The 27,254-nt window shown below is 39.3% G+C and overlaps 1 protein-coding gene across 1 annotated transcript in view; it reads right to left on the bottom strand.

The window, feature by feature from the left end:
• Positions 1-27,254, bottom strand: part of ntrk3a (neurotrophic tyrosine kinase, receptor, type 3a) — a 378,671-nt gene that overhangs the window by 140,162 nt on the left and 211,255 nt on the right. The window contains exon 10 of the mRNA XM_036567968.1: positions 23,002-23,104. Coding sequence (XP_036423861.1) covers positions 23,002-23,104 — 103 coding nt within the window. The remainder of the gene's footprint in view (positions 1-23,001; positions 23,105-27,254) is intronic.

Genomic DNA, 27,254 nt, shown 5'->3' on the forward strand with positions numbered 1-27,254 from the left:
AAGATCATTTGAGGTTTCATCCAGGCCTGGGAGACAGGGCGGTATAAATGGATGTCGGTGATGACTGACAAATAACCTGATGACAGCGTTTCAAAGACGATTCCCAACTGTCCTTGACTGGGGTTTCCCCCAGAGTTCAACATACCATCGGAGGAAAATCCTAAGCATTTTATGGACAGCGTAAGTGTCCCGATGGATCAGATGAGTTGTAAAATTATCAAAATACAATACTTCATGGTTTCCCCACAAGGATCTGGAGCCGAATTCCAGATTGGCTAAGCTATAATGACGTAAAACACCTAGTTTTCCTTAAGTTATGTAAAGCACATGGACATAAACTCACTGTTCCCATTTAGCACTCTGAATTTTCATCACGAGTGGGAACTATTAACACACAAGTGGCTTTTATGTGTGTTATTACAAAAAAGAAACCATGAACCGTGAACCCACACCAGGAGGAGCTCATGAATGCACAGTTTTCAAATTGAGAGGTAACCCAAAGGTGTTGATTTCTGCATTATTATATGATTTAATATGTGAAATACATTAAATCAGTTAACACCTAAACCACAAGAAGGTACAGAAAGTAGGTCTGCTGCAGCAGACCTGCTTGTATTTGCAGGGTTTTAGGGGGCGATACAATTGATAGTCCTGATTTTTTACCAAGCAAACCCTAGATAACCTAACCTAACCTAACCCTAGATATTACTCAGTCTCAGTTCCATCTCTGGTTGGCTGAACTCTCTCATACCCTAACCACAAGAACTGATGCTGCATTTTTATCATGACAGACAGACAATAACCACTCAGATATTCCATAATTTTTAATGAAACATCAGTGGAAAATTATACTACCACCACTGGCCTACCGTAACACCATCACAGGATGATGTTATAGCATATATAACTATATATATATATAACTATATATATATATATATATATATATATATATATATATATATGATACTATATCATCACTGTTATAGCAGTGATGCTATCACCATTGCAATGTTTACATGGCTGCATGTCACCATGAGCTTCATTCAGTCACTGTCAGCAAAGTCCGACTGCAGCATAAGCTGTAATGACAGTTTTTCACGGAACAAAAACAAAAACAAAGAAAATGACTGAATCGCTCCACAATGAAAACATTTCAGCCTCTGAACTCTCAGCTCTTCTCAAATGTTCTCATTGGCATCGCTGTCTGCAACCTGTGGCATCCTAGACAAACTCCTATCCACTCCGCAAAGAGAAGAAAACTCAATTGAGCTCAACATTAGCTCAGGAATATTGTTGGTATGCTGACATATCTTAAAAAGATGATGGCCATGAATACATATTGCAAAAGAAAGTAGCATTCATTCACACTGACCAGTCTGTAAGCTGCTTATTTCAGGTGAGCAAATTAATATTATCTATATATATTGGATCTGTGTGTCTACAGTAATCCCTGATCAATATAGCCTGATCCTATATAGCTACATAAGGCAGCATAAGTCATAACTTGCACAAGATATTTGTTTCATAAAATAAATGCAATGCTTGATATGGTTTTGATTTTGTATATGTATTTAAAAAGGTGTTAGATTAATGGCACATGTCCCAAAACACATTTAATCAAGCTAGCAAACTTAGCTGAGTAGCTGCTTTTTGTGTCTTACTTTTTTCAGTCCCTACTGTGTAGGAAAATATGTATAAATTACACTAAAATTAGATAAAAAGTCTAGATATTAGCATAAACATGATAAGCTAAATGTAACCAAAGCTAAATGAGTACAATTTATAACAGCTTAACATTTGAGAACCGAAGCAGGAAGAGCTAAACTCTTCAGAAAAGTCAAAAATGGCCCTGCAGCATTGAATTCAAACGAACACCACAGACGCTGTTTAAGTTAATCACATTGTCCAGTCAACACAATGGGAGTCATTAAAGTTTAACACTGTAAACTTAACACTAAAAAATTTACTCTGAAGATGCCATTGGATCTCTCATCTAGAGTCGCTTTATCTGCACTGCTTTGCCACTGAGGACCATCTGAGGTTCAATCTCTGCCTAGGTGACCAATCCCATGCCAGAACGAAGCTTTTTATGAGCTTTTCTAAGTTTAGACCCCTTCAGCTCCTTAAACAATCTGCAAAGGACCCATAAATCTCTTCGTAATTGATATTTCATAGCGGCCACTTCATTTTCAGGGTTCAAAGTAAAAGAGTTTGTGAGTTTAGTGTGACAAAGGGAAGAAAATGCCACTGGCGATGTTGTACATTATAAAACAGCCCAAAAGGAAGGAAGTAATGCGACAGTTGAGTGAAGTGTGTCTGTTACAGCATGTCTAATGGATGATACTCTCTTCATGCCTACACCATGTATAAACTCCAGCACCCTTCTTGCCACTATTACTCATTTTTAACTGAGAGAGGAAAAAAGAAAAGACTTTGAACTGCTGAGGAGGCTCATCTGTCCTCAACGCCTCATTCCTGATTCAGATCCATCTTTACTCACGGCACCAGGGACAGACTGCATGCGTATGAGTGGGCATACAGCTGTTTCATAGAACAAGACAGTGCTTAAACATATACTTTCCTGCCAGCGGACTCATAATTATGTATATCTTTAAGCAGCCAATTAAAATGGTAATGAATATTCGCTAAAGACTGCTTTCCTAGGGGAAGCTAATATAGCAGCATTACGTTGCCAATATTTTGCCTGTGTTTATATGAATCTAATACAAGGTCATTTGAATCCAAGCCATCAGCCATAGAGCTTTTTCCATAGCAAGTCTCTGACAGCTGTTAGCTTTGCCTATTCTCTTTGAGTTTGGCTAAATTCATTTGGAATTAGCATTAATGTGCAGCATGGGGGAGCTCAGACTAATAGACTCAAAATGGAGAATGGAGAATTAAATGTTAAATATTGAATGTTAAATTAGGCCATTACTTCTGTACCCTGTAATCTTTGCAGGTTATGATTATGTCCCAAGCAGCGAAAATCACATAGCAGTGTATTAGCTAGTCACTACACTGGCTTTGAAGATCACTGGTGTTCCAGCACATACTGTGTCAAAATACACTTCGATTTTTGGGGTTTGGGGAGCTCTTTTCCAAATGTGCCTGAACCTCCGTTGGCAAAGGAGTCAGACAGGGCTGCTCACTGTCACCACTTTTGTTCAACCTGTATGCTGAACATGCAATAAGAGAAGCAGGACTGGGAGAAGATAATTGATTGGTGGAAGAAGCATCAATAACCTTCGATATTTGGATGAAATGACACAGTGGAAAATCAGGAGGATCTGAAACCAAATAATGATGATGAGAGTTGAAGGAAAAAGAGATGAGATTTAAGCTGAATATGAAGAAAAAGCTTATGAAGGTTAAAAGATAACTCTTCCCATTAAATGGTGAACATGTAGAAGTGGTGGACTTGGCCTACTTGGATCAATTAACAACAAAAGGATCCAGTAGTCAAGAAATAGAACCCAGATTGGCACTCAGCGGAACAAAGAAGAAGGTGCTTGAAATGATCTTCAAATGTAATTATGTGCCTCTACATAATGGTCTTCTTTGAGGTTCTTTATGGTTGTGAAAGCTGGTGAAGATTTTTAAGAGAACCTTGGACGGGAAGGAAACAAACCAATGGTCATCAGCAGTTGGAACCTACTTAATGGCACTTAATAATGCTAAATTTTTATTAGCTTTAAAATTTTTATCTGTAAAATGGTTGCTATAGTGCAGGGGTTGCAACACAAATGTTAAGAGCAGCTATTTTGCCCTTTTTTTGTTAAAAATTCAAACCACCTTGGGAGTCACAACATTTTATGTCCATTTTACCATCTTGGCTGTAAATATGTCTCAGTATGTGTTAATGTACTAATAAAGGCTAAAAAATCTAATATAAACAAAAACACATACTTTGCTCTGCTTTAAGATTTAGCTCAGCTATGGCTGCTTTTCTCGCATCTCTGGCAGGAAACTTTCCATTAAAAGTAGAATGTTTTCCTGTAAAATGTCTCAACATTCAACTTTTTATAAGACTGAAGTCAGCTTCCCAATTTCCCCTCAGCTTCCCTTAAATGGTGCCTGACATGCCAGAATGTAACTGGCTGTACCATTTAAGGCGGAACAGGAAAATTCAAATGAGAAGCTGGCGAACGAGAAGCGACTTCAGCTTCAGTGTTTGTCAGTTTCTCGTTGAAGATTAAACGTATCAGGCAAACCAGCTGGAGTGATTATGAAAGTCCATTCTTCACCAAATCATCGATTGCCGTTTCGTTAGCTACTAGCTGGGCAAGACTGTTGTCTGCATTGCTATGGTGACCAGCAGTCTGTGCTGATCTTCAGGGATTAAAGCGTGAATTAGCAGTTATACATTAATTCCAGTGTTTAAGACCATTTATTGTTAAATAAACATTGTATTGAACAATCAGCAGAGCTTTTATTTTATTTTATTTTTACCTAAAATTCTGATTCTGCTGTGGATCCGCAACAGGACAGTAAAAGAGCTGCATGTTGCGGATCTCTGGTTTAGTGTGTTAGGTAACATTGTTGCCCTCCATGTATTAGATTAGGGTTCAATTCCCTGCTCGGGTGAGATTATACCAATAAGAGCCCTTGGCGAGACTCCTATTGCTACATTCTCCCACCTCTGTAACTCACTCTGGATAAGAACGTCATACCATAGATAGATAAATATTGCTAAATCTAAACATCAGTGTTGTTGGGGTTCTAAGCCCATTGTTATTCAACCATTATGATTAAAAGACCAATCATTTCCTGTGAATCTACCGAAGCCATGACAATCAGGAGTGGCAGTGCGTTTAGTTTGCCTGAGCTGTCCCTGAAGTCTCCTTGTCTGGCCCCTTTTCATTGAGGGCTTGCCTGGGATGCAGTGGTGATTATGGCCTTGACACTCAGTGCCGCAGTGCTATTTGTGGGTCAGCAGCAGTGGAGAGCAGCCAGCCCCGGCAGGATGGAGCTCATCCATCTTTAACGCACATACAGTAAATAAGTAAAAGGGTCCGGAGGACTCCTGTTTTGTTTTAAAGTGACAAGATGATGGCAGATGGGGAAGAAACCTGCAGGCGATGGAAAAGCCTGCCGCGTTCGAGTTCTCGGAAGCTTCCCTACAAGCTCATTTAAGCTGCAGATCAGCAAAGTGCGGCGGGGTTTATTTTTGAATGCGACATTCCTTGCCTGCGTTTTAAGTTGTGATAAGCGCCTTAAAGCCAGCCATATAAACAAGTATACAACTGGGAACGCTTAGCTTAATGCAGAGCTCCGTACCAGCTTTGGCATGCCAGGCACTAAAATAAGGGTGTGCTGGGTGGGCACTAGCAAAGATGTCCAAGTTTGTTGTTCAGACAAAAGTGCGTTTTTACTTCCCTCAAATCCCCAATGTGTGAAGGGCTGAGCAGCACTCAAGACTTGTGAATTAAAAATATATTTCATAGGAACCTATTTGACATATTTAAATATGAATGATTGGTTGGTTTGTTTGTTTACTTGTTTAGATAAATGGGCACAGTTTGTACCTGCTGTGCAGTTTTATCAGGTGGGTTAAGGACCTACTGAGCTAACTGAATAATTAATTTGGTCCACTACAACTACTTGTGCAGCATTTTTGATCAGATCTATGGGTTCTAAAACAAAATGTCGCGCCATATATAATTCAAGACAAAGGCTAAGCACAGCATTCCGAACATGTCACGCTGTATTATACTGTTTCACACACACCAGTCAGGGCCAAATGCTAGACTGGGGCAGCAGACAACCCGCTCACCCCTCTGAAACTGAAACGGAATAGAACAAGGCTTTATTTGATGACAACAGGCCAGGGATTTATGCTAGCTTTTGACTAGAGCAGCTCATAGCATTATGCTAGTATTTGACAAGGACAGGTCAAGGCATTATGCTGGTATTTGAATAAGTGAAGCTGTAGTGCTAATATATAACTAGGATATGAGTATTGACATGTAGCATAACAGCCTCTGTCATTTTAGTCAAATTCCATAACATTTCCTATCAGTCACACATTAGCATATTGTTGCTGTCCAATGAAAAACATGTCTCCATTTTTTGCGATTTTTACTTTTCTGCATCATTTGAGCTCAGGAACTGTCCTTTACATTGTGTGAAAATTTCATGATGATTGGACCAATAGAAATGCTCCAAAATTGCTTAGAATAAAATATCTTTCCATTAATTTACATTGAAAGTAAAGAAGGTTTTTGCTGTAAAGTTTCTATTTTGGAGATACTTGTTTTTCTTTGGACAACGACGATATGTTAAAGCATGCTACTCACATGCTAGTGCATAGGACAACATGTTATGCTAGCATGTGAGTAGGACACATTGAGATGTCTAGGACAGGCAAGGGCTTTGTGCTAACACTGAACTAGCATTTCATTCTGGTCTAAGCTGGTCTATGCTGGTCTAGTGCTGGTTTGGTTCAGCTGGTCACGCCTGCATGGTCAGGCTGGTTGACCAGTTTACTAGCATCACAGCACAATACATGATGGTTTTGTTGGTGACCAGCCATGCTGGTCTATGCTAGGTTTTCTAGCAGTGAGGCTAGCAGTGACCAAAACAAAAGTATTTCATGCTATTTTCATGCTATATTTGACTAGGACAGGATGTTATGTTAGCAATTTGAAGTGTGTGCATCTAAATATTGTGCTTACATGACTCAGCCAGCCTTGGACTACAACAGGTCTTAGCATTATGCTAGCATCTAACTAAGATGGGAGAGGCTGTAATGCTAGATTTAATGAAAGATTTATGCTTGTATGCAACGAGGACAGGAAAGGACGCTGTGCTGGCATTTGACTGAGACAGGCTAGTTCCACACTAGTACAGCATAGACCAGCAGAGAATTGAAATAAGCTGGTTGACCAGCATACCAGCATCCAAAACAAAACACAGGCTGGTTGTGCTGGTGTCCAGCATATCGATGTCCATTGCTGCTATTGCTCCAAAACAATTTAAAAACAATGCAATGAGCAGCTGGTGATCAAATTAGGTAAAAAAAAAAATGATAAAAATGAAAACATAAGGTTTCCAGTAGTGATTCTAAAGCAGCTCTTCTTTTTAGCCCACTTTGGCCTGCTGTGGCCAGGACTCGTTTCTATGCTAATATGTTGCTAAGCTAACATTTGACTAAGACAAGGGAGGCTTTATGCTAATATTTGAATTGTGCTAGAATGTCACTAAAATAGAGAGGTCATTGTGTTAGCAAGCAAGTAGGTGCCTCCTCAAGATGTCATGTTACAGTGCTATTCTAGCCTTTAACTAAGATGACAGACAAAGATGAGTTTATGTTAGCATGTGAGCACAATACCAAGATGTAATGATTGTACCTGACCAGGACAGGAGGGGGCTTCGCACAAGCCCTGGACTAAAACAGGTCATAAAATTATGCTAGCATCTGACTAAGATGGCCAAGGCTTTTATGCTAATACTTCACTAGGGCAGGGTGTTGCACGTTAGAACAACACAGCAAGATGTGATTGTAAATAACCAGGACAGAAGAGGGATTTGCTAGCAGTGGACTTGGATGCGGTCATGACATTATGCTAGCATGTAACGTAACCTCTTATTGACCAGGGTATATTTTGGTTTGTCCGTCTGAATTTACATGACCAAATCGTAAGGCAAATTTTCAGAAACTGCATGAAATAAATGTAATTTTTTATTTTATTCATTTATTTATTTTTTAAAAGTTCCCCTCAAATTAACAGAATGTGTTTTATGATCAGACATATTACTATATGCTTACAATTTACTGCTGAAAGCCAAAAATCTTTGACGCTCTTTGTATTATTTTATAAAAGATATTTTTACAGAGCAGATCACTGAAGAGACGCCATCTGTTTATAGTTTATAGCCCAGATTTGGGTAAAATCTTTTTTTACCCTTTCAGTAGAAAAAAAGTTCAGCTTCTTTTATTATAAGGGTTTAAAATTACATCACCCATCTATTTGACTGGAAAGAAGACAGTTACAGCTCTCATACGACCCCCACCTTTAGAATGTAGCTTATGAAATATGAAAGTTATGAAGGATATAACGAAGTGCGTTTTGGAATGTATGCAAGTAGGATACACCAAGATGCCAGGCTCATTCTAGCATTTGACTAAGGCGAGATGACTTAAAGCTAGTGGCCAGAACTGGGGGTTGTACTAGCATGTGAGTAGGGCACATCAAGACTGAGTGCTTATGACTAGGACAGGAGGTGGTTTTGTGCTAACATTTGACTAAGATGAGAGAGGCTGTTATGCTAATACATGACTAAGATGGGACATATATGCATTCAAATGCTAGCATAATGTGACTAGGACAGGAAAGGGCATTGTGCTGGCATTGGACTAAAACGAGGAAAGCTTTATACTAATATTTTGCTAGGACAGGTCGTTGTACAAGCATGCAAGCAGGATGCATGAAGATTTTGTACGTGTATGTGGCTTGGAGAGGGAGAGGGCGTTGCGCTGGCATTTGACTGGGACAGGCCAGCTCCACACTAGCATCCTAAGCAGCTCTTCTCTTGACTCCGCTTTGGCCTGCTGTGGCCGGGACTCAGTCACTCATGAATGATGTACTTTGCTTCACTGGCGTGTGCTAATCGCCCTTCGGCGGTACACAGGTAATGTTGCGCAAAGGAAAGGAAAGCCCTTGTGACAGACAGGAGGTGGTGGATGTCAGTAAGGGGGAGGGTAAAGGGGTGAGTGTCGGAGAGGGGAGGGGTCGTCTGCAGCAGCGGAGACGGATTGAGCCGGGCTAAGATGAAAACAACTGGAGCAGACAGGATGCAGGAGGATTGCTGTGGGGCAGTCAAGCCTGTAAGCAGCCGCTTAGTCACAGAGCGACAGGAGCCAGTCCTGGAGTCGGTGTCAAGGCCTTTACACGCTAAATGTGATGAGAACAAATGGCACGAGTGCAAAATATGCTGAAACACTCTTTATATCAAAACGATTCACACTGGATGTGTTGCAGCTTTTCAGAATTTGTCTGTGACGGTGTTCAAAAGGTTAAGTCATCGTGAAACTTAACAAAACATATAGTTTTCTTCAGTTGACAATGATCTGCTTTTGCTACTGTTCAAAAAAATGCAAATGCAGATTTGGGTACAAATACTAAATCATTCCACCAACACCAATTCGACTCAACGTTGCATCCTAAAGTTCACAAAAATTAAACCAGCCAGCAAATAAAATATCACATTGTTTTCCTGAAAAACTGTTTTAGTTGCTTGAAACTTGCCTGAAACTAAATTTCACCAGTGTTGCATACAATGTCTGTGATTAACAACCAGTTCTAATAGTTACTCAAAACAGTATTTCATAAATGAAAAGTATTTCATAAATACTAATTACTTCTCTCAAACTGTAATGATATTATTTTACTTAGTTCACTATTTACTTACTTTACCATCATATCCTAGTAAAAGTAAAAGACTACTCATTACTTTGCTTCTGTGTTACTCTCTACAGCCCATTCAAATCTATACCAACTGGGAAGTACAAGGTATAAACCAAAAGTAGTACAAAAACAAAAAAACAAAAAAAAAAATCAAATCTCCATTAATATGTATATGGATTAATGTAAATCTTACAGAGCTGGCTCACTCAGATGAGGTTGGGTCTCTTCTTCAACACAGGTATCTTTATCCATCAGTTTCATTTGAAAGATCTTCACTGTTTAACCCCAACACTTTTCACAAAACCTGCTTTGGCAAAAAAGTTTAATAAAACAGATCAAAATACTGATAATGTACTGAGTAATGATGTCAAACTAACTAACTAAACTAAACTAACTTGTCGTATTATTTTATATATCCAGAAAAATGGAATTTGAAGAATGCTAGCAAGGAATGTGCATTCTTATTAACTTTGATTTGAGTTCATTATCTGTTTGTAAATGATTATGACAGGAGAGAACTTTGTGCTAACCCTGGACTAAAGATCAAGAGGTTATACTAACATTTGGCTATGATGACAAAGGAAATGCAGAGGAATATATTTTTGTGTTTTATTATTTAAAAACAGCCGAGGGTGGGTTTTCAAGTCGGATGAGTGGTGCAGGCTGCCTCTTCAGATGAGCTAGTGAGCTAACAGAGCTAACCAGTGTGCCGTCGGGTGCTGTTGAGGTCTTGTTTTCACAAAAGATATTTTTTTCTCTCAATAAATGATGTGCCAACATATTATTTGTCAGTAATACTGTACACCTGGGTCAAGACACAAAAGTATGTATAAAAATTGTGTTTTACTTATTGCTTGACTCAAGCATGTATGAATAGATAGATAGATAGATAGATAGATAGATAGATAGATCTTTTTTATATTCTGACAGTAATGAAATACTATTCACTTGGGTCAAGATTGTCGTTTTTCATATTTTGACATAATTTGAAATTTCCCGCTGTTCTTTAAATTGCGTTAAAATTTCATGATAAGACCAGACATTGGTCATGTCCTTCAACACATCCTTGGCAAAGTGCTCAAATTGAGAATATATATAATATATATTATATATTATATTATACTTCTACAAATTATACTTAGAAAAACTGTTGCATTTCACTGAATCACAGTTTATTTTGTCCTCCTTCCTGTGATGAAACGTAACGAATACCCCAAACAGTGACTTCAGTATTTGATTACTGCCACCTTAAAGGCTTAACAGAGTGCTCGAAGACCCATACACGTCCCTACTAGCTACTGATCTGGCTAATTAGCATAATAAACAGACTTGCTGTGATTATTTTTGAATTGTTACTTGTAAATTATCTTCAGTGCAACCAACAACCTTCAGCAAAAGCATCTGCATCAGGATCTGCCTCAGCCGATACGCTGAATTGCTCGATTCACCCAGACGCTCTCACACTGCAGCCCATCAGGTCAGACGCTAAGACAGACATTGACAAACGACACCACTGCTGAAACCATCCCAGCCTTCTGCAATCAAGTGTGGAGTACATGAAGACTGTCTGTGAAAGCTGCTTAACCGTCCTAGCGGATTGAGAGTGGTGCGTTTTATTGATTTTGATGGTATCTGATGGAGTCTGCTGTATGAAATACTACAGTCACATCTTGCCATCCAAGACAGCATCTCGAGGAGAACCAGACGCTCTCTGCCCTCCAGAAAACATGGAAAACTTCAGTTTGGTATGTAATTTCCGTAATAGTACGATGCATTATACCATACAGGCTGAAAGTTAGGCCTCACCTTCAGCTTTCTCGGAAAAGGGAAGAGATTGTATTTAGATATAAGGGCTCTTGCTAAAAGGGAAAAAACAAGAATTTTATTCAATTTGCCCTTTTGGCAGAGAATCTATCGTCGAAGGATGGCGAGCAACAGATTGTTAATGGAATCATTTGTCCTGCTGTCCCATTGCATTGTTTTAAAAGCCTCCTTCTTCCTCTGCTTTTCTGCGGCTCTCTATCGGCAGATGGATCTCTGGATGGCCTGAAGGAAAAGCTGCCGAACTCTAAAACAGCACAGGCACCTGGAAATATTACACTTATTACCCAAAACACTGCAGACGCAGAGCATAAATTTACAGGATGTGGCTCGTGACCTGATCAGGAAATCACAAAAAAAACAAGGTTTTTAAGCTATTTCTGCTGTTTAATCCACTCTATTCTATTCTAATAACATGATTCGTTTATGCTATTGTTGCCCTCATCTTGATATGAAAAGAACATGATCTACCAAAGGTGAAAATTCATAGATTTCCCTGCTGAAAAAAAGACCATTAAAGCCGAACCACTAGGATTAAAACCTGATATTTTTGCTTTCTAATGGGAACTGGCTTAATGGTTACCATTAAGAACTGCTAGTTTCTTATAGGACACCTATAGATCCTATCAGAAAACCATCAAATGTGTCTGTCAGTGAGTGCAAACTGCTTTCCTCAGCCAATGAGCTGATCAGCTTGCCAACCAATCGGTACTCTGAAGCAGTAACGCTAGCATCCTGCGGCCCTAAACCTGTTTTCTAAAATAGAAAGAGACTAGTAAGTCTTCTTTGATATTTTTAAGAAAGACATCCTTCTACTTTCCAAAGTTAAAGAAATGTCTTGCACAAATCATTAAAAACAAGTTTAAGGTAAGTTTTAGCCATTTAGCTCCATTCACCTTCTTTCACTCCATTCATTGAGGGCACTTGTGTTTTGCAGTCCTTTTTTATATATAATGGGAGAAATAGGAAGCGACCAGGCTCCCCTCAAACTGGCTTTGGTATCACTGCATACTGTTTACATACCACTTTGTTTGCCATGGATTGGTTTTCTTGTAGCACCTTTTTTAAAAAAAACATTGCCTGTCCTTATCCTATACACCATGCAGAAACAATGGTCACTTCGCATGTCAGGAGCCAGTTTCCTGTTGGACACCTTTAGATCCTATTAGAAATGCATCTGGAAAAAGTCCCAGAACAGCTGTTAAACCATTAGAAATCTTTACGCTGTCATATCAACCCATCAGGAAACACGAAATACCATTCGTGACTATTGGACACCAGCAGGAACCAATAGGAACTTTTAATGAGTTAAATGATTTTTTTCAGCAGGGTTTTATTTTGTTACCAGCATAAACAACAATGATGAACGGACCAATAGAAATGCTCTAGAATCACTTGGAATAAAATCTCTTTAAATTAACTTACGCTGAAAGGTCAGAGTGTTTTTGCCTTCTCCTGTAAAGTCTTTGGACAGCGACGATATACCTCAAGGCCCTTTATTGCTCTGATGAATCAAATCAATAGTCATTTCTATAGAAGCTTCCTACAGTGATAGGAAACACAGTAGCTCACAGAAAGCTCCAATTCCACACACTGATCCATTTTACTGACCAATGTGGTCATGCATGCTACTCTGGAGGTCAGATTTTAATCACTTAAATGGGACAAAAGCAAAGACTCTGCAATGTGTGAAGTTTGATAAGGTTAAAGAAGGATCTGAGGAGACGGATGTTGTGGTTCACATATTGATTCAGTTTAAACAAACAAGATCAGTTTAATTGAAAAGATAACTCAAAACTCAAAAGATGAAATCGGAAAAGCACCCGCTGGGAGCGGAAGGGCTCCACTGAACACTCGACTCCCGCTGAGGGAGAAACCACCAGAGTGACTATAACACAGACGCCACCCAGGGAATTCTCAGTCTAATCACTTTCATGTCTCTGCCAGTGGGAGCAGAGGAATATGGGACCAGAGTGAGTATGTGCTTCTGACTGGACTCAAAACTGGGACCAAATATAAAACAGGTAGATAATTGCAAGTGCACTTTATGTTCAGGTAGTCTCAGATTCACACACTCTGCTCACACGTATATGAAGCGTCTGATATTTACTGACCTCTAAGATGGCCACAACATTAAGATTTTCAGTTGCATTCTGTTTGTAAATGTAAATTATTTTTAAATGGAACAAAATGCATTTTTTGAGTGCTTTTGAGCTCCAGATAATCAGTGAGTGCAAACCGCTTGACTAGTATGTTTACTTCTAATGGAACGCATCCTTCTACTTTCCAAAATTAAAGAAATTTCCTGCAAAAATAGTTAAAAACAAGTTTAAGTTTTCATTTTTAGCTGTTTAGCTCCTTTCACCTTCCATTCACTCCATTCACTGAAAGCTCAGTTGAGGGCGTGTGGGCACTCTAGCGTTTTTATATATAATGGGAGAAACAGGAAGCGACCAGGCTCCCCTCAAACTGGCTTTGATATCACTGCATATTGCTTACATACCACTTTGTTCGCTATGGGTGTGTTTTTCTTGTAGCACCATTTTCAAACAACGGCCTGTTCCTGTGCACCATGCAAAAAAACAATGGTCACTTTGCATGTCAGTCAAGGAGACCCCTCCTGGCAAAGTGCCAAAAGCTATGAGACTCTCAGAGCTTGTGAGACTAATGTTCGAATTACAAAGTCTGTTTGACTAAATTGACACGAGGCATTATTCAATTAAGCTTGTATAATTTACTTCTGTATGGGTAGAAAGTCCAACAGGTTTTGTTGCTCAATGTTGCTTAATGAGTCTGAGCAACCATATGGACAGTGTTTCTCCAGAACGTCCAGTCTTCTGTTTGGGTCTTAATAGATGGTTTGTGGTTCTCTCGTCCTCTTTTACCTTCAGCTGTTCCAAGCATAATGGTCTTTTCCAATGAATGCGTCCAAGGTAAGAGCTTCGGTTTGGTTGTCTGGGCTTCGAGTTAGAGGTGAGGCTTGATTTGATTGAGGATCCATCCGTTTGTTTTCTTTTCTGTCCAAGGTTCTCTTAAAAGTCTTTACCAGCACCATAATTCAAAGGCATCTATATTTTTTCCTGTCTTGCTTGTTTACTGTCCAGCTTCCTCACCCAAAAAAGAACCACAGAGAAGACCACAGTCTGGACAATTCTGATCTTTCTTTTTATAGACAAATCTTTGCAGTCCTAAATCTATGACGCTGTTTTAAACTCCTATAACTCGAGTTTAAAAGCTCTTAAAATATAACAGCAGTGTTAAAATGTTTTATGATATTCTGTGTTCAGGAAATGAATATTCTTTTATATTAAACATGTTTAAGCATTTATAAACTATGATTTTGCTTAAATGCTCCATATCAACCCATTCACTTTGGACTCGCTCGGGAGCGCCCTCTAGCGTTTGAGAAACCCAGAAGACATTAGAGAGTGGCAACTCTCTTCTATACAAGTTCTCTGCTTATAAATATAATATAAATGAGCAATAATTCTCTTTTCAAGCTTCTTCGTTCTTGTCCCACTGAGTGCCCATCTATTTCCTGAGTACTGGATCCTCTACTGATCTGAGGAGGCAAAAGCTGTCCACCATCTCCACATCTTCTCCATCAGTGGTAAAGTTAGCGGTCTTTCCTGTTGTCATAACCTCAATCTTCTTCAGATTGAGCTGCAGCCCCATCTTTTCACTCATTCTTTAACCTTCCTTATAAGAGCCTTCAGGTCTTCCAGGTTTTACAGTATGAGTCATCCGCATATCGCAGGTTACTGATGTTTCTTTCATCAATCCAGAATGCTCGATCACCCTCCCCCAGTCCTGCTTCTCCCATTGTATGTTCTGCTTACAGGTTGAACAATAATGGTGACAGCGGGCAGCCAGGTCTAACTCCTTTGCTGATGTGTAATGAGTCTGTTTGTCCATTTTTCGGTCAGGACTGTGGCTTGTTGATCAGTGAAAAAGCTGTAATTCTAAGCTGATACTTCACTTAGGAAATAAATCAATCTCTCTGCATGGAGAAAAGAAAGAGAGATAACAGAAGAAAACAGCTATCGTTCTTCTTTCACCTGCTCCTGGGGCCTGTAAGGCTTGTAAATCAATTGGCTGCAGTGTGGCAGACTGTGGCTCTGCCAGAGAAGATGATGGAGTCAATATAAAGAACACAACAATCCAAGGAGTTCAGAGTAGTTTACAGTGTACAGCACCATTAGTCATTCCAATGGAACTTAAAGAAGTCTGATTTAGGCATGTCTACAGTCCAACGCCATGTGATTTAACTGCTGCTGCTATAGACCCCTAGAGCTGTGTTTTTCAACTCCAGTCCTGCGGACCCCCTGACCTGCTCAGTTTCAGGTATTTCTGATCCAACGCATCAGATAATTATACTGTATGTCCAAAAGAAACCTGCTCATCCAGAGTTTCTTCTGAAATGAAGTGAGTTTATGTTGCAGTAACAGCCTCTACTCTTCTGGGAAGGCTTCACACTAGATGTTGGAACATTGCTGTGAGGATTTGATTGAGCATTAGTGAGATCAGGCACTGATGTTGGATGGTCAGTTCTGGATCACTCCAACTCAGCCCAGGTATTGGATGGAGCACAGTTCCACTGCTCCACAGCCCAATGATGGGGGGCTTAATATCCCTGCAGCCCACGCTTGGCTTTGGGTGACCTTAAGCTCATGTGTGGCTAGAATGAGTGGCCCATTCTATAGGTAAATGCGTTTCTATGGTGATTATACAAACTTGAAGTAGCTGTATTCACTTATTACAAGGACTGTCTGGATACTTTTGTGTATCTTAGTGTATCTTAGCTCACTATTAACCATTACAGAGTGAAAGAAAGTTGTAGGTGTATTTGGAAAACTTTGTCACTCCATTTTTGTTGGTTTGCTCTGTACATTTCATGTTGAAATGCAGAGAAGCAAATCTTTCAAGTTGATTTAATTTACATTAACATGTACTATTAATAATGTAACTTTTATGCCTTTATAAAGTTGATTTGTTCTGAGATACGAGTTACTCTGATGGCAACAGTGGAATGGTATTCATTTGACCTCTTACAATTGTCTTATTACTGTAGTATCAGGTTGAAGCTGGATTGCTGGTTTTGGACAGTGTTAGTCTGAATAGTACAGTAAGTTCATATTTTATATCTTCATCAAATATTCTACAGCAAAGCACTAAAGTTCTTTAGAAATCCGAGCAGAAAAAACCTCACCAGCTCCAAACTTAGCAGCTCTGCCAAAATCCATTATGAAAACGTTATGACCCTGCCAGATATTCACAGTGGCGTTTTTAGAGACAAAACAATAATTTCCGTCTTTTAGGGAACATTTCAGAAAAACTATATCAATACCTGTTTAATGAATTAAATTACAACCCAGCATCTGCACCATATTTATTATGAGCACTCTGAGTTTCTGCTCTGTGTTTGTTATGTAAGTATTACTTGTCAGTTTTCCTTCTTTCTACACTCTTTAAAAACAAACGTATAAAATCTTTTGGATATAAAGTAATACTGTACATGCATGGTGACTTTTATATCGCCGTGCTTCTTTACAGAGCCCATATTCTACATACATCTTGTATTATTTTTTCCCCCACTTATATTAAGTTCACTTGTAATATCTGTGTGGGTTTATGTATCAAATCAGTAATTATTCATTTTTACATTTTCGTTATCCAACTTCACTTCATCCTTTAGAATTAAACTGACCTTTAAGACTGATGTATGTCAGTGAGTTCTTTGTTCTGATTGTCTACCCTTATTCAAAAAGCAGGAGCTAAAATGTGGAACAAACTGTCAGTTGGGGCTAAACCGCTGTAGGCTGAGTGGGCCGAGCTAAACTGTTGTAGGCTGAATGGCAGGGCTAAACTGCTGCAGGCTGAATAGGAGGGGCTTAACTGCTGTAGGCTGAATGGGAGGGGCTAAACTGTTGTAGGCTGAATGGGAGGGGACTAAACTGCTGTAGGCTGAATGGGAGGGGCTTAACTGCTGTAGGCTAAATGGGTGGGGCTAAACTGCTGCTAGCTGAATAGGTGGACATATGTAAATGTGTTTATGGTTGTGACATCAGCAATTTAGCTGAGTGGGCGGGGCTAAACTGCTGTAGGCCGAGTGGGCAGAGCTAAACTGTTGTAGGCTGAATGGGCAGAGCTAAACTGTTGTAGGCTGAATGGGCAGGGCTAAACTGCTGTAGGCTGAATTAGAGGGGCTAAACTGCTGTAGGCTGAAGGGGAGGGGCTAAATTGCTGTAGGCTAAATGGGTGGGGCGAAACTGCTACTAGCTGAATAGGTGGACATATGTACATGTGTTTATGGTTGTGACATCACAACCATAATTAGTTCAAAACAGGCTGTTTTTTGCAGTTTAGTTTCCATATATGGACTTGATAATGGATTGTAAGGTTTATTTACATTCTACATCAAATTATATATATGAAAAACAAACAAGCGAGATTTGTTTGTCCTTGTATTGAATGGGCACAAATCCTTCAGGTTGTCTGTAATCACCAGCGGGTGTTAAGGGAAGTTAAACGTCTTTAACCGCCGAAACACTCCCGAAGCGAGCGCCTTAGCCGAAACCTCAGAAATGAAGCCGAGAGGAGGGGGAGCTGAGCCTGTCTGCTTTACTGAAGCAAAGGACGAATACAGACTCTGACACATCACAGCTGTGTACCACACACACACACACACACACACACACACACTCCTCCTAAGATATGTGTGAGAGAGAAGCAGAAAAAATGTCCATTTTTCATTTGTGTGCGGTCTGTGCTGTCAGATTTAAGCTGGTAATAATGGGATCTCACAGTGAGCCCTTGGAGAAAGTTTAACTCCGAGCAGGAGCCGACCGGAATACGAATCAATGGAATGAGAGACCCTCAATATCACTGAGAAACACTTCGCTCAGTGAGCTCTCGGTACCACCGGCACCAGCGCGACTCAGACAGACATGCAGATCCAGCAGTAAAGACCACAAAAGCTGTAAAGGCCAAAGTACACAACTCCATTACATGAGAGAAAGTATAGTCTTGTATGTTAGTCTATTTACAGTCATTTGGAGCAAAGGTTTAGATGCCCCTGGTCAAGTTGCATGTTTTGTTGATTTTCTAAGTAAAAATAAGTTAACACATTCTATAGAGAACACACTTATGCGCATTTTAGTGCACGATTACTGTTGCTGAATTTAACAGAGTGGGAAAAAAGTAAGACATGAAACACAGCCTGCACCAAAGGCACTGTCGTGTTCTATGAGTCTGGTGGTGGTGTTCCCCAGGGGTTTGTACTGGGCCCAAATTCAGTAGTTTGATCAATTGGGATGCTCCTCGCTTTCATATCAGGAAAATAATACCAAAGCACTATAATGCACCTGATTATAGGCATATGCTTGGGGAGGCTACAGTTTCACCTGTAATCTGCATCTGCATGTGCCAGATGGAGGGGTTTATCATGACTTCATTATGGATGTTAATTTTAATAGAACTTCATTCTGGATATTCCTTTTATTAGAGCTTCATTCTGGATATTTTTTCATTCATTTTGGATATCAAATTTCAACTTTGTGGATATTTTGCACATTGATTTTTTGAAAAGCTTTATTAGAACCTAATTCTGTATATTAATGGATTAGAAATTCATTCTGGATATTCCTTTTATTAGAGCTATAGTCTGGATTTTTAAAAATTAATTTTGGATATCAATATTTTTTGTGGATATTTCGCATATTGATTTTTTGTAAAGCTTTATTAGTTATATCAGCATATTATAACTTCATTCTGTATATTAATGTATTAGAAATTCGTTCTGGATATTCCTTTTATTAGAGCTTCATTCTGTTTTTTGTTTTAATTAATTTTGGATAGAAATTTTATTTGAACTTTTTTGATTTTTATAACTGTATATGAATTCATTAGAAATTCATTCTGAATATTAAATTATTAAACCGTCATTCTTGATGTTCTACAGGTTGGTCAGTCATTTTCAAGTCTTCTACGGCTCTGTCCATTATTCTAGAAACCTTTCTTCATTGTTTACACTTTCATACATGTCGTTCAAACTGTTGTAAAGATAATTTCTGTTTTTGAAAAAATGCCATAAATGCTGTAATCATCATTACACTAATATCACTAGAATTTCATATACATGTATATATGTAAGTGCTCAGTTCTCATTTGGGGTACGCAGTGCCGCTCTGCTGTTTTTTGGATTTTCGGAGGATTGCAGTGCCTCTGCAGGATCGCTTTTGCTTTTCCTTTCCCTGCCGCCGCCGCAGAAGTAGATTAAAGTTACTCACGCCTCACTTCATCTGAACAACTCTCATTCATTGGCCTGGATGGGAACCAGAGGAATAATGTAAAGTCTCAGTAGCAGAACCACAAACAGGATTTTTCTCAGTGCTCAGTCAGAGCTGCTGGACAGAAAGAGCCACTGTTTGATTTAGCAAAGAAAAAAAAGAAGGAATAATACATTTATAGCCGTGACAAAGCGCCTGCTTCTAGACGAGCCTGTTTCAGCTCAGGGGATCAAATTCATAGGCAGAAAGACAGAGACCAGCACTTAAAGCAGCAATACATACTCAAATCCATCATTTAATATGCAATAAATAACCCCTCTCTTGTCTGGCACGGTGAGTAGTGCTGCAGAAAGCAGAACAGCGGAACTAGAGAACAGGGAGATTGCGTAGATCCTGGCTGTAAACAGCTGGAGCTGCACCCAGCCGGAACGGACAAGGCTGGCACAGTTGTCCGTCCGTCCATCCGTCCATCCTTCCGTCCTCGCCGTCTACACTTCCTTTCTTCCCTCCTTTAATTCCGCGTCCGCCAGTGTTATCGACTTAATCTGCTTTTAATTAACTTTGTATAAAAAAAAAAACAGGAGCACTGAGAGAGCTGAGACGCTCTGAGCTGTTGTTAAACAGAGAAGGAGGGGGGCGAAGGAGGGGGGCAGACAAAAGAAAGAGAAGAGGAAGCAAAGAAAGACAGAAGGAGAGGAGGGGCTGGGGGGGGGGTAGTAAAACCGGAGGAAACAAAAAACAAAGAAATGCAAGGCCTCGTGGGAACGCAGAGAGAAACAGGGGAAGTCAATGAAGATGGCAAAGTGCCAAGGACACGTTCTGCTGTTAGCATCAGGTAAACGGCAGCTCATTCCACAATTACACTATTTCTGTCGATCAAATATACAATTTATCCCCCTTATTATTGCAAATGTAGTCAATCAGACCAGACGTGTTTGGTGTCTTTAGTTTTAGCACTAGAGCTGTGAGGCTAATATAGCCTCGAGGCCAAAGTTCATAGGTAACAGAGAGTCAATACAGCATCAGAAACAACATAATCAAGTCTATTAGAGATTATTTAAATCAAAACTGACCCTTTTTCAATTTGTTAGTTTGTTTTCCTGGTCATATCAAACATGATGTGATATGATTATCATATAATACCATTTAAAAGACTAAATTCTTGTTTTCTTGTAATCGTCCATCAAAATCTAATGACTTTTGCGCCAGCTCTTAAACATCTTTAGATTTTTTTAATTATTTTGATTATTTTGATAACATTGACATGGACCAGTGGGTGGGGCAAATAATATTAACTAATATTAATCAATAAAATCAATTTTCACCTCCAGCAAAAAATAGAAATTGACCTTGATATTTTAAGTTAATAATCAAATATTTGTTCCCTTTAACTTTGTTGTCAGATGAACTCTGTGGAGCTGCTAGCGAGCAATGAGGGACAAATGGAGGGGTGAGAACCCCCAGCTGTGAAAAACTGATCACACCTTTTCCCAAAGACGGCAATGACAAGATAAAATGGACAGCTGCAGCAAACAAACCCGTATAAACTGTCTTATTAAATAAACAGCACTTAAACATAATAATAATAATAATAATAATAATAATAATAATAATAATAATCATAATAATAATAATCATAATAAAACACTTCTTGACTTCCTCGCTCACCTACGAAGACGAAAGTTTCCAGTTTTGCCAATCAGATACATCAGAATACATTCTGTCAGCATTATTGAAGACTGAATGTGTGATGATTTAGCATGCTGCTAATTGGTGGACTATAAGCCTCCATTAACCTGTTACCTCCAGTGCTAAGCTAAAGACACAAACATAAACCAAAACCATTTTAAATACCAAAATGCTGCATGGCAGACAAACCTCGAGCAACTATCTCTCAAAGTGAATACTTTCTCTTTCATATCTGGACCTAGTTAGAGACTTCATGTTTCGGTATGGATGTTTGTGGTGTGTGTAGTGATCTTCTGGAGCCATAAGATGCACTTACAGATGCAGTAGCCGATTAGGTTATAGACATTATGTAAACTGGAAACGTAGCAATGGCCCGAGGAAAAAATATGGCCCTCGCAGAGAGACGGAGCGAGCGAGAGAGATAAGGAGAGTTATGAGGAAAATGGCAGCCAAGAAACACTCACTCATCAGCTGAAGCCACCAGGATCTGGTGGAATTTGACGGGATGACGACAGAGCCAGAGCGGAAGAGCGGCCAAGCCGTCCCTGGACCCGCATTCACAGCATCCATGACTGAGTGACACAATCCACATCCAAACCTCTGATAGCCCCTTAGCGCTGGCCAGGAGGCTAATGCAGCCCAGGCTAATGCAAGGCCTGGACAGTGGCCAGTGGGCCTGAACAGCACAAATCCTCCTCTGAGATCTAAAGCAGGACTGATACTGCAGCGAGCTCAGCCTCATCCGCATCAACAGACATGGGAAACACTTGATATTCATCTCCAGCTATTTCTGTAATGAATCAATCTATTGACTATTATACGATTAATTGACTAATCAAACCATTATCTCTTCTGGAACAACACCACCAGCATTTATTACACAATTTTGTCCTTCATGAAAAGTAGAAGCCATATCGCCCCCTACACTTCCTGTAGTGTATTACAGTCTGTCAGAATGACTGTGTGGATCATATGAACATTATAGAGGCTTTTTAAATGAAACAGTAGAAGCCATATCGCCCCCTACACTTCCTGTAGTGTATTACAGTCTGTCAGAATGACTGTGTGGATCATATGAACATTATAGAGGCTTTTTAAATGAAACAGTAGAAGCCATATCGCCCCCTACACTTCCTGTAGTGTATTACAGTCTGTCAGAGTGACTGTATGGATCGTATGAACATTATAGAGACTTTTTAAATGAAACAGTAGAAGCCATATCGCCCCCTACACTTCCTGTAGTGTATTGCAGTCTGTCAGAGTGACTGTGTGGATCATATGAACATTATAGAGGCTTTTTAAATGAAACAGTAGAAGCCATATCGCCCCCTACACTTCCTGTAGTGTATTGCAGTCTGTCAGAGTGACTGTGTGGATCATATCAACATTATAGAGCTTTTTAAATGAAACAGTAGAAGCCCTATCGCCCCCTACACTTCCTGTAGTGTATTACAGTCTGTCAGAGTGACTGTGTGGATCATATGAACATTATAAAGCAGTCAAAACCATCAATAATCTCAGCTCTAATCACAAACCACCCTTACATACACACATAGTACATGACAGCACCTAAGATAATTGCAAACATTTAACTCTCCCCTCAATGCCAAAGTTGAACCAACATCACACCACTGCAGAGCTTGTAAAGCGCTAAACTGATGATAGAATCTACAAAAACGAGAGGCACATTTGAATCCTCTGCAGCAGAGATTAGGTGAGAATGAGCTACATTAAAGCCGGTGAGTAAGCCCTCCATGCTGAGCCTCCTGCTGAGGCCGTTTACCGTTTCTTACCTTTCATGCCGAACTTGGAGCGTCTGCCATATTTGTTAATCAGCACAAACATGACGAGGAGGAGAACACAGGCAAATCCAGCCAAGCCCACCGCGATAGAAACCTACAAACACATAACACACAAACACAAACATTACCACACTTTTATTTAGTCCTGCAACTATGAATTATGTCTATAATTGCTGTTATTTGATAAACTGCATAATTTAAACATTAGTTCCTCCCCTTCTGGTTCAGTGAAACAGCGTTAGCACCATATCACCCTCTAGACCTCCTGTAGTGTATTGCAGTCTGTCAGAGTGACTGTGTGGATCATATGAACATTATAGAGCTTTTTAAATGTAACAGTAGAAGCCATATCGCCCCCTACACTTCCTGTAGTGTATTACAGTCTGTCAGAGTGACTGTGTGGATCATATGAACATTATAGAGTGCTTTTTAAATTAAACAGTAGAAGCCATATCGCCCCCTACACTTCCTGTAGTGTACTACAGTTTGTCAGAATGACTGTGTGGATCTTGTGAACATTATTTGAGTGTTTTAAATATGTTTTCATACATTTATTTCATGTTTCATACAAATTTTCTCATTAACCAATGTTGCCATGTCAACCGGTTTAGAATGATATAGAGACCTCTGTAAAAGTCACCAGGTTTGTGGAGGTTCAAAACTCCAAAATAAAAGATAAAAGACCTTTCAAAGCTCAAAAGTCAAAAGTTTGAACACATCTTCTCATGAAGGCAAGGGTTAAACTTACAGTGATAATATCTAAAATATGAAATAACACATAGAATTATACAGAGACCAAAACATCAAAGACATTGAGGCATTGAAACATGGAAATGTGTTCATATATAGAAACATTTTCATCTATGTACTTTATCAGATTGTAGATTTTAGGAACATCCAATCCAAGATTGGTCTAAACCTTTGACTGATACTGTACTTGTACACATGAATCACAATCCTGCTGGAATGCACACATAAAAATTGATGGACGGCATTTTAATGTGACAGCTCAGTGTCAGGATTCACTCACTTAAACGAATAATATGAAGTATTTACTGAAAAAACAAAGCATTATAAGGACACTTTGAAGCTCAAGCTTGTTCTAAAAAGGCTCATTTTCTTTCTCTGACAGAGTAATTTAGTCCAAGGTCAAGCGTAATCCGTGTCCAGAACAGCAGCAGGCTGAAAGGTGTGTGTGAAAAGGTGGCAGTGTAATCCTGCCAAACAAGCCCACACTCACACATTCACACACCCCGAGAAAAGGAAAGCGAGAAAAATTCTTCTGTTGGCAAACCGCTGAGCACTTCATCAGCTCGGAGAAAAACAGCGCACACGTCCAGAGCGATAAGGCTAACAGTAACGGGCTCTGAGCGGCGAGAGCACCCTATTGCTAAACACACACACACCTACACACACACACACACACACACACACACCTACACACCTACACACACACAGTCAGCAGTGTGTGAGGGGATTAGTCTGATTCACACACTTCCGGCCCGTTTCTATAGAGATATTTTAATGCTCCGGTCGGCGGCCAAACAAGATTAAATGAACTTTCCCTCCACGGTTGATTGAGCAGAAAAGTGGCGTGAAAACTTTTATTATTCAAACCCTCGGCCTCTAAATGGACTTTAATAATAGGCCCTCGACAGCGCTCAGGTGGAAGGCCGCGGCGAATGGAAATGTAAAATCTGACAAATAAATGTTTGCTCGCTCACCACAGGGGCTCTGTCCACACCTAGACAGATGTTTTGAGAAGGAAAAGTTTTTTTCTCTGTCTTTTAGCCTCCTTTTCATGCCATTTTAGGTCACTGAAAAAGAGCTGGCCTACATTTTTCTTGCATTCGAATTTTCTGTCTGAAGTCTACTTAGGACATTTGTGTGGTTTTATGTACCAAAAATAATCATAATTCATTTTTTTATGAACGTTTACTGACCTTGTTTTATCCCTTAGAATTAAACATGCCGTCTCAACACTGATACACGTAAATGAGCTCTCTTCTGATTGGCTGTGCCTTGTTCAAAAAGCAATCTGAAACATTCCTCATACCTTCAGTGTGAGTGGGGGGGCTAAACTGCTGGCTGAATATACAGGAAGATGTAAATGTGTCTCAAAAACAAATTGAAAAGTGGCTGTTTTTGCAGCTTAGTTTTAAAATATGGTCTGTATGGACTGAAGCGTTTTTTGTGTCCAAGTCGATTATTTGCCCAAAAAATAATTTAATAAATATATGACATAGACCAAGTTATTCAACATTCCCTCTTTTATGACTTTTATGTGATTTTCTGTGTCCTGTTAAAAGTTTCTTTTTGCCTCTAAAAGTCTACAAATGTCAGGTGGTGCAACTGTCCATCCAGATATGTTGATTGAGTAAACTATCAAAAAAAGGTGATTTAGTTACATAAGTGTCAATAAAACACTTTGGCATGACTTTAAAATAAAAACCATGCTGCAACATAAGGCAAGTTTAAAAGCGCTCAACTCACTGAAAAAACTTTTTTCTCAAGTTGTTACTGCCTCAAATGTCAGGCGACGCAATCAAAAGTAAAGGACTTTTATTCTGATATGCTTTTATAAAAGAGGGACAAGTGGGCTGCATCATAAAGAAGACCCCAAGTGACCTTTATGGTGCAATGCTAATGTCAGTAGCCCTTTCAAAAACGTGATTTTTGAGTCCTGGTTAGAACGGTTCAGTTTACCATGTCAGGCAGTCTGACCTCAGGAGAACCATGAAAATGTGTAATTACCATAATAATGTTTATTTATATGAAAAAATGTGAGTAATGTGAGAACTCAAATTCAAGGACAAGGTGTCTATGGAGGTCTAAGTGGACAAGAGTTTAATTTGAAATTAGTCCGAAAAGTCAGGTGGCGCAATTAGTCAGATGGAGCAGCCAGACCAGCACAGTTTAATAACCAAAATAGACAATTCAAAGCTTTGATAACACTCACCATATTAAGATGTGAAATGCACATAGATATAAATGCAAATATAAATGCACATCATGTCCTTTTTAATGAAATCATCATTTTGAAAAAATGTATTTGTCATTGACCCCAGCACATTAAAAGTTTAAAAACCTTTCAATACATAAAATCAGTTTGTTTTTTAAGAAAGGAAACCTTGCTTTGTATCTCTATTAAACTGTAGAGTGGCCAGTAGTGGTAGTGATAAGTACTTAGGGCTACTGAGTGCTAGAAGTGAGCTAGCAAGCAGAGGGTCATGGGTTTAAATCCCAGGACTGATTGGCTAACCCTGTCATGTGCTTGGGCAGGACATTTAATCCTCCAGAGCTCCGGGCAGTGCTGCTCTTTTAGTGATGCTGTACTGCTCCCAAACTGGGCTTAGTCAGGCAGAAAAATGACCAATTTATCATATAAGCAGATTCATAAAGAATAACATAACTTAGCTTACAAAACTCACATTTTTCATTTATTGCTCATGTTTCGGGTTGTTACTGGTTTCTGGATTACTTAATTTTATTATTCATTTTATTAATATTTTTACATAAAGCTGTTGTGTTGTGTTTTCTACACACTGTGTCAGGGACGTGGGAAGAGGGGGTGCTGAGGGGGCTGCAGCAGCCCCTAATTTCAGGACTGCAACTGCTAAAAAACAATAATGCAGACATCTGAAATTTAATAACGTGTGCTTGTTTAGGAGCAGAGTTTGTATTTTCCTATTTTTATTTATATATTTTCAGTAGCTGCACAGTTTAAGTTAATGCTGTATTTTCATTAAAGTGAGCTTAAGCGTTTCCCTCGACAACAGCTGGCCACTTCAGGGTCACTAAAACACATATGTGATGAGGTTTAAAGAGAGAAAGTGTGGAGAGAGAGGCCAGTTCTGAGTCTCAAAGCAGCCTAATACTGTTTTTAAATTGTGTAAAAAGTCATCTAATGTAATAATGTTTTATCAACATTTATTAATCCGTTTGTTGTGCCTTCCAGCGTTAAATCTCACCGTGTGACTGTGGTCATGACACAATCAATTACCACATCACATATCAACAATCTGATTGGTCGCCGCTCGATTCATTTGCATAAAGTTTGTCCAGAATGAAAGAGCAGAATGAAAATGTGCATCAGCGCTCTGATGTGTCAGTTATGTGTATATGTTGTCCTCTCTTGCCTCGTTATATTGCATGATGACACTTTGTTTGATGTAAATTATCAAAAAAACTTATATGGAAAAATAATTTAACTCATATGGCAAATAATTTAGGATGTCATCATC

Source organism: Colossoma macropomum, unplaced genomic scaffold (assembly GCF_904425465.1).
Source record: "Colossoma macropomum unplaced genomic scaffold, Colossoma_macropomum, whole genome shotgun sequence".
Taxonomy (NCBI): domain Eukaryota; kingdom Metazoa; phylum Chordata; class Actinopteri; order Characiformes; family Serrasalmidae; genus Colossoma; species Colossoma macropomum.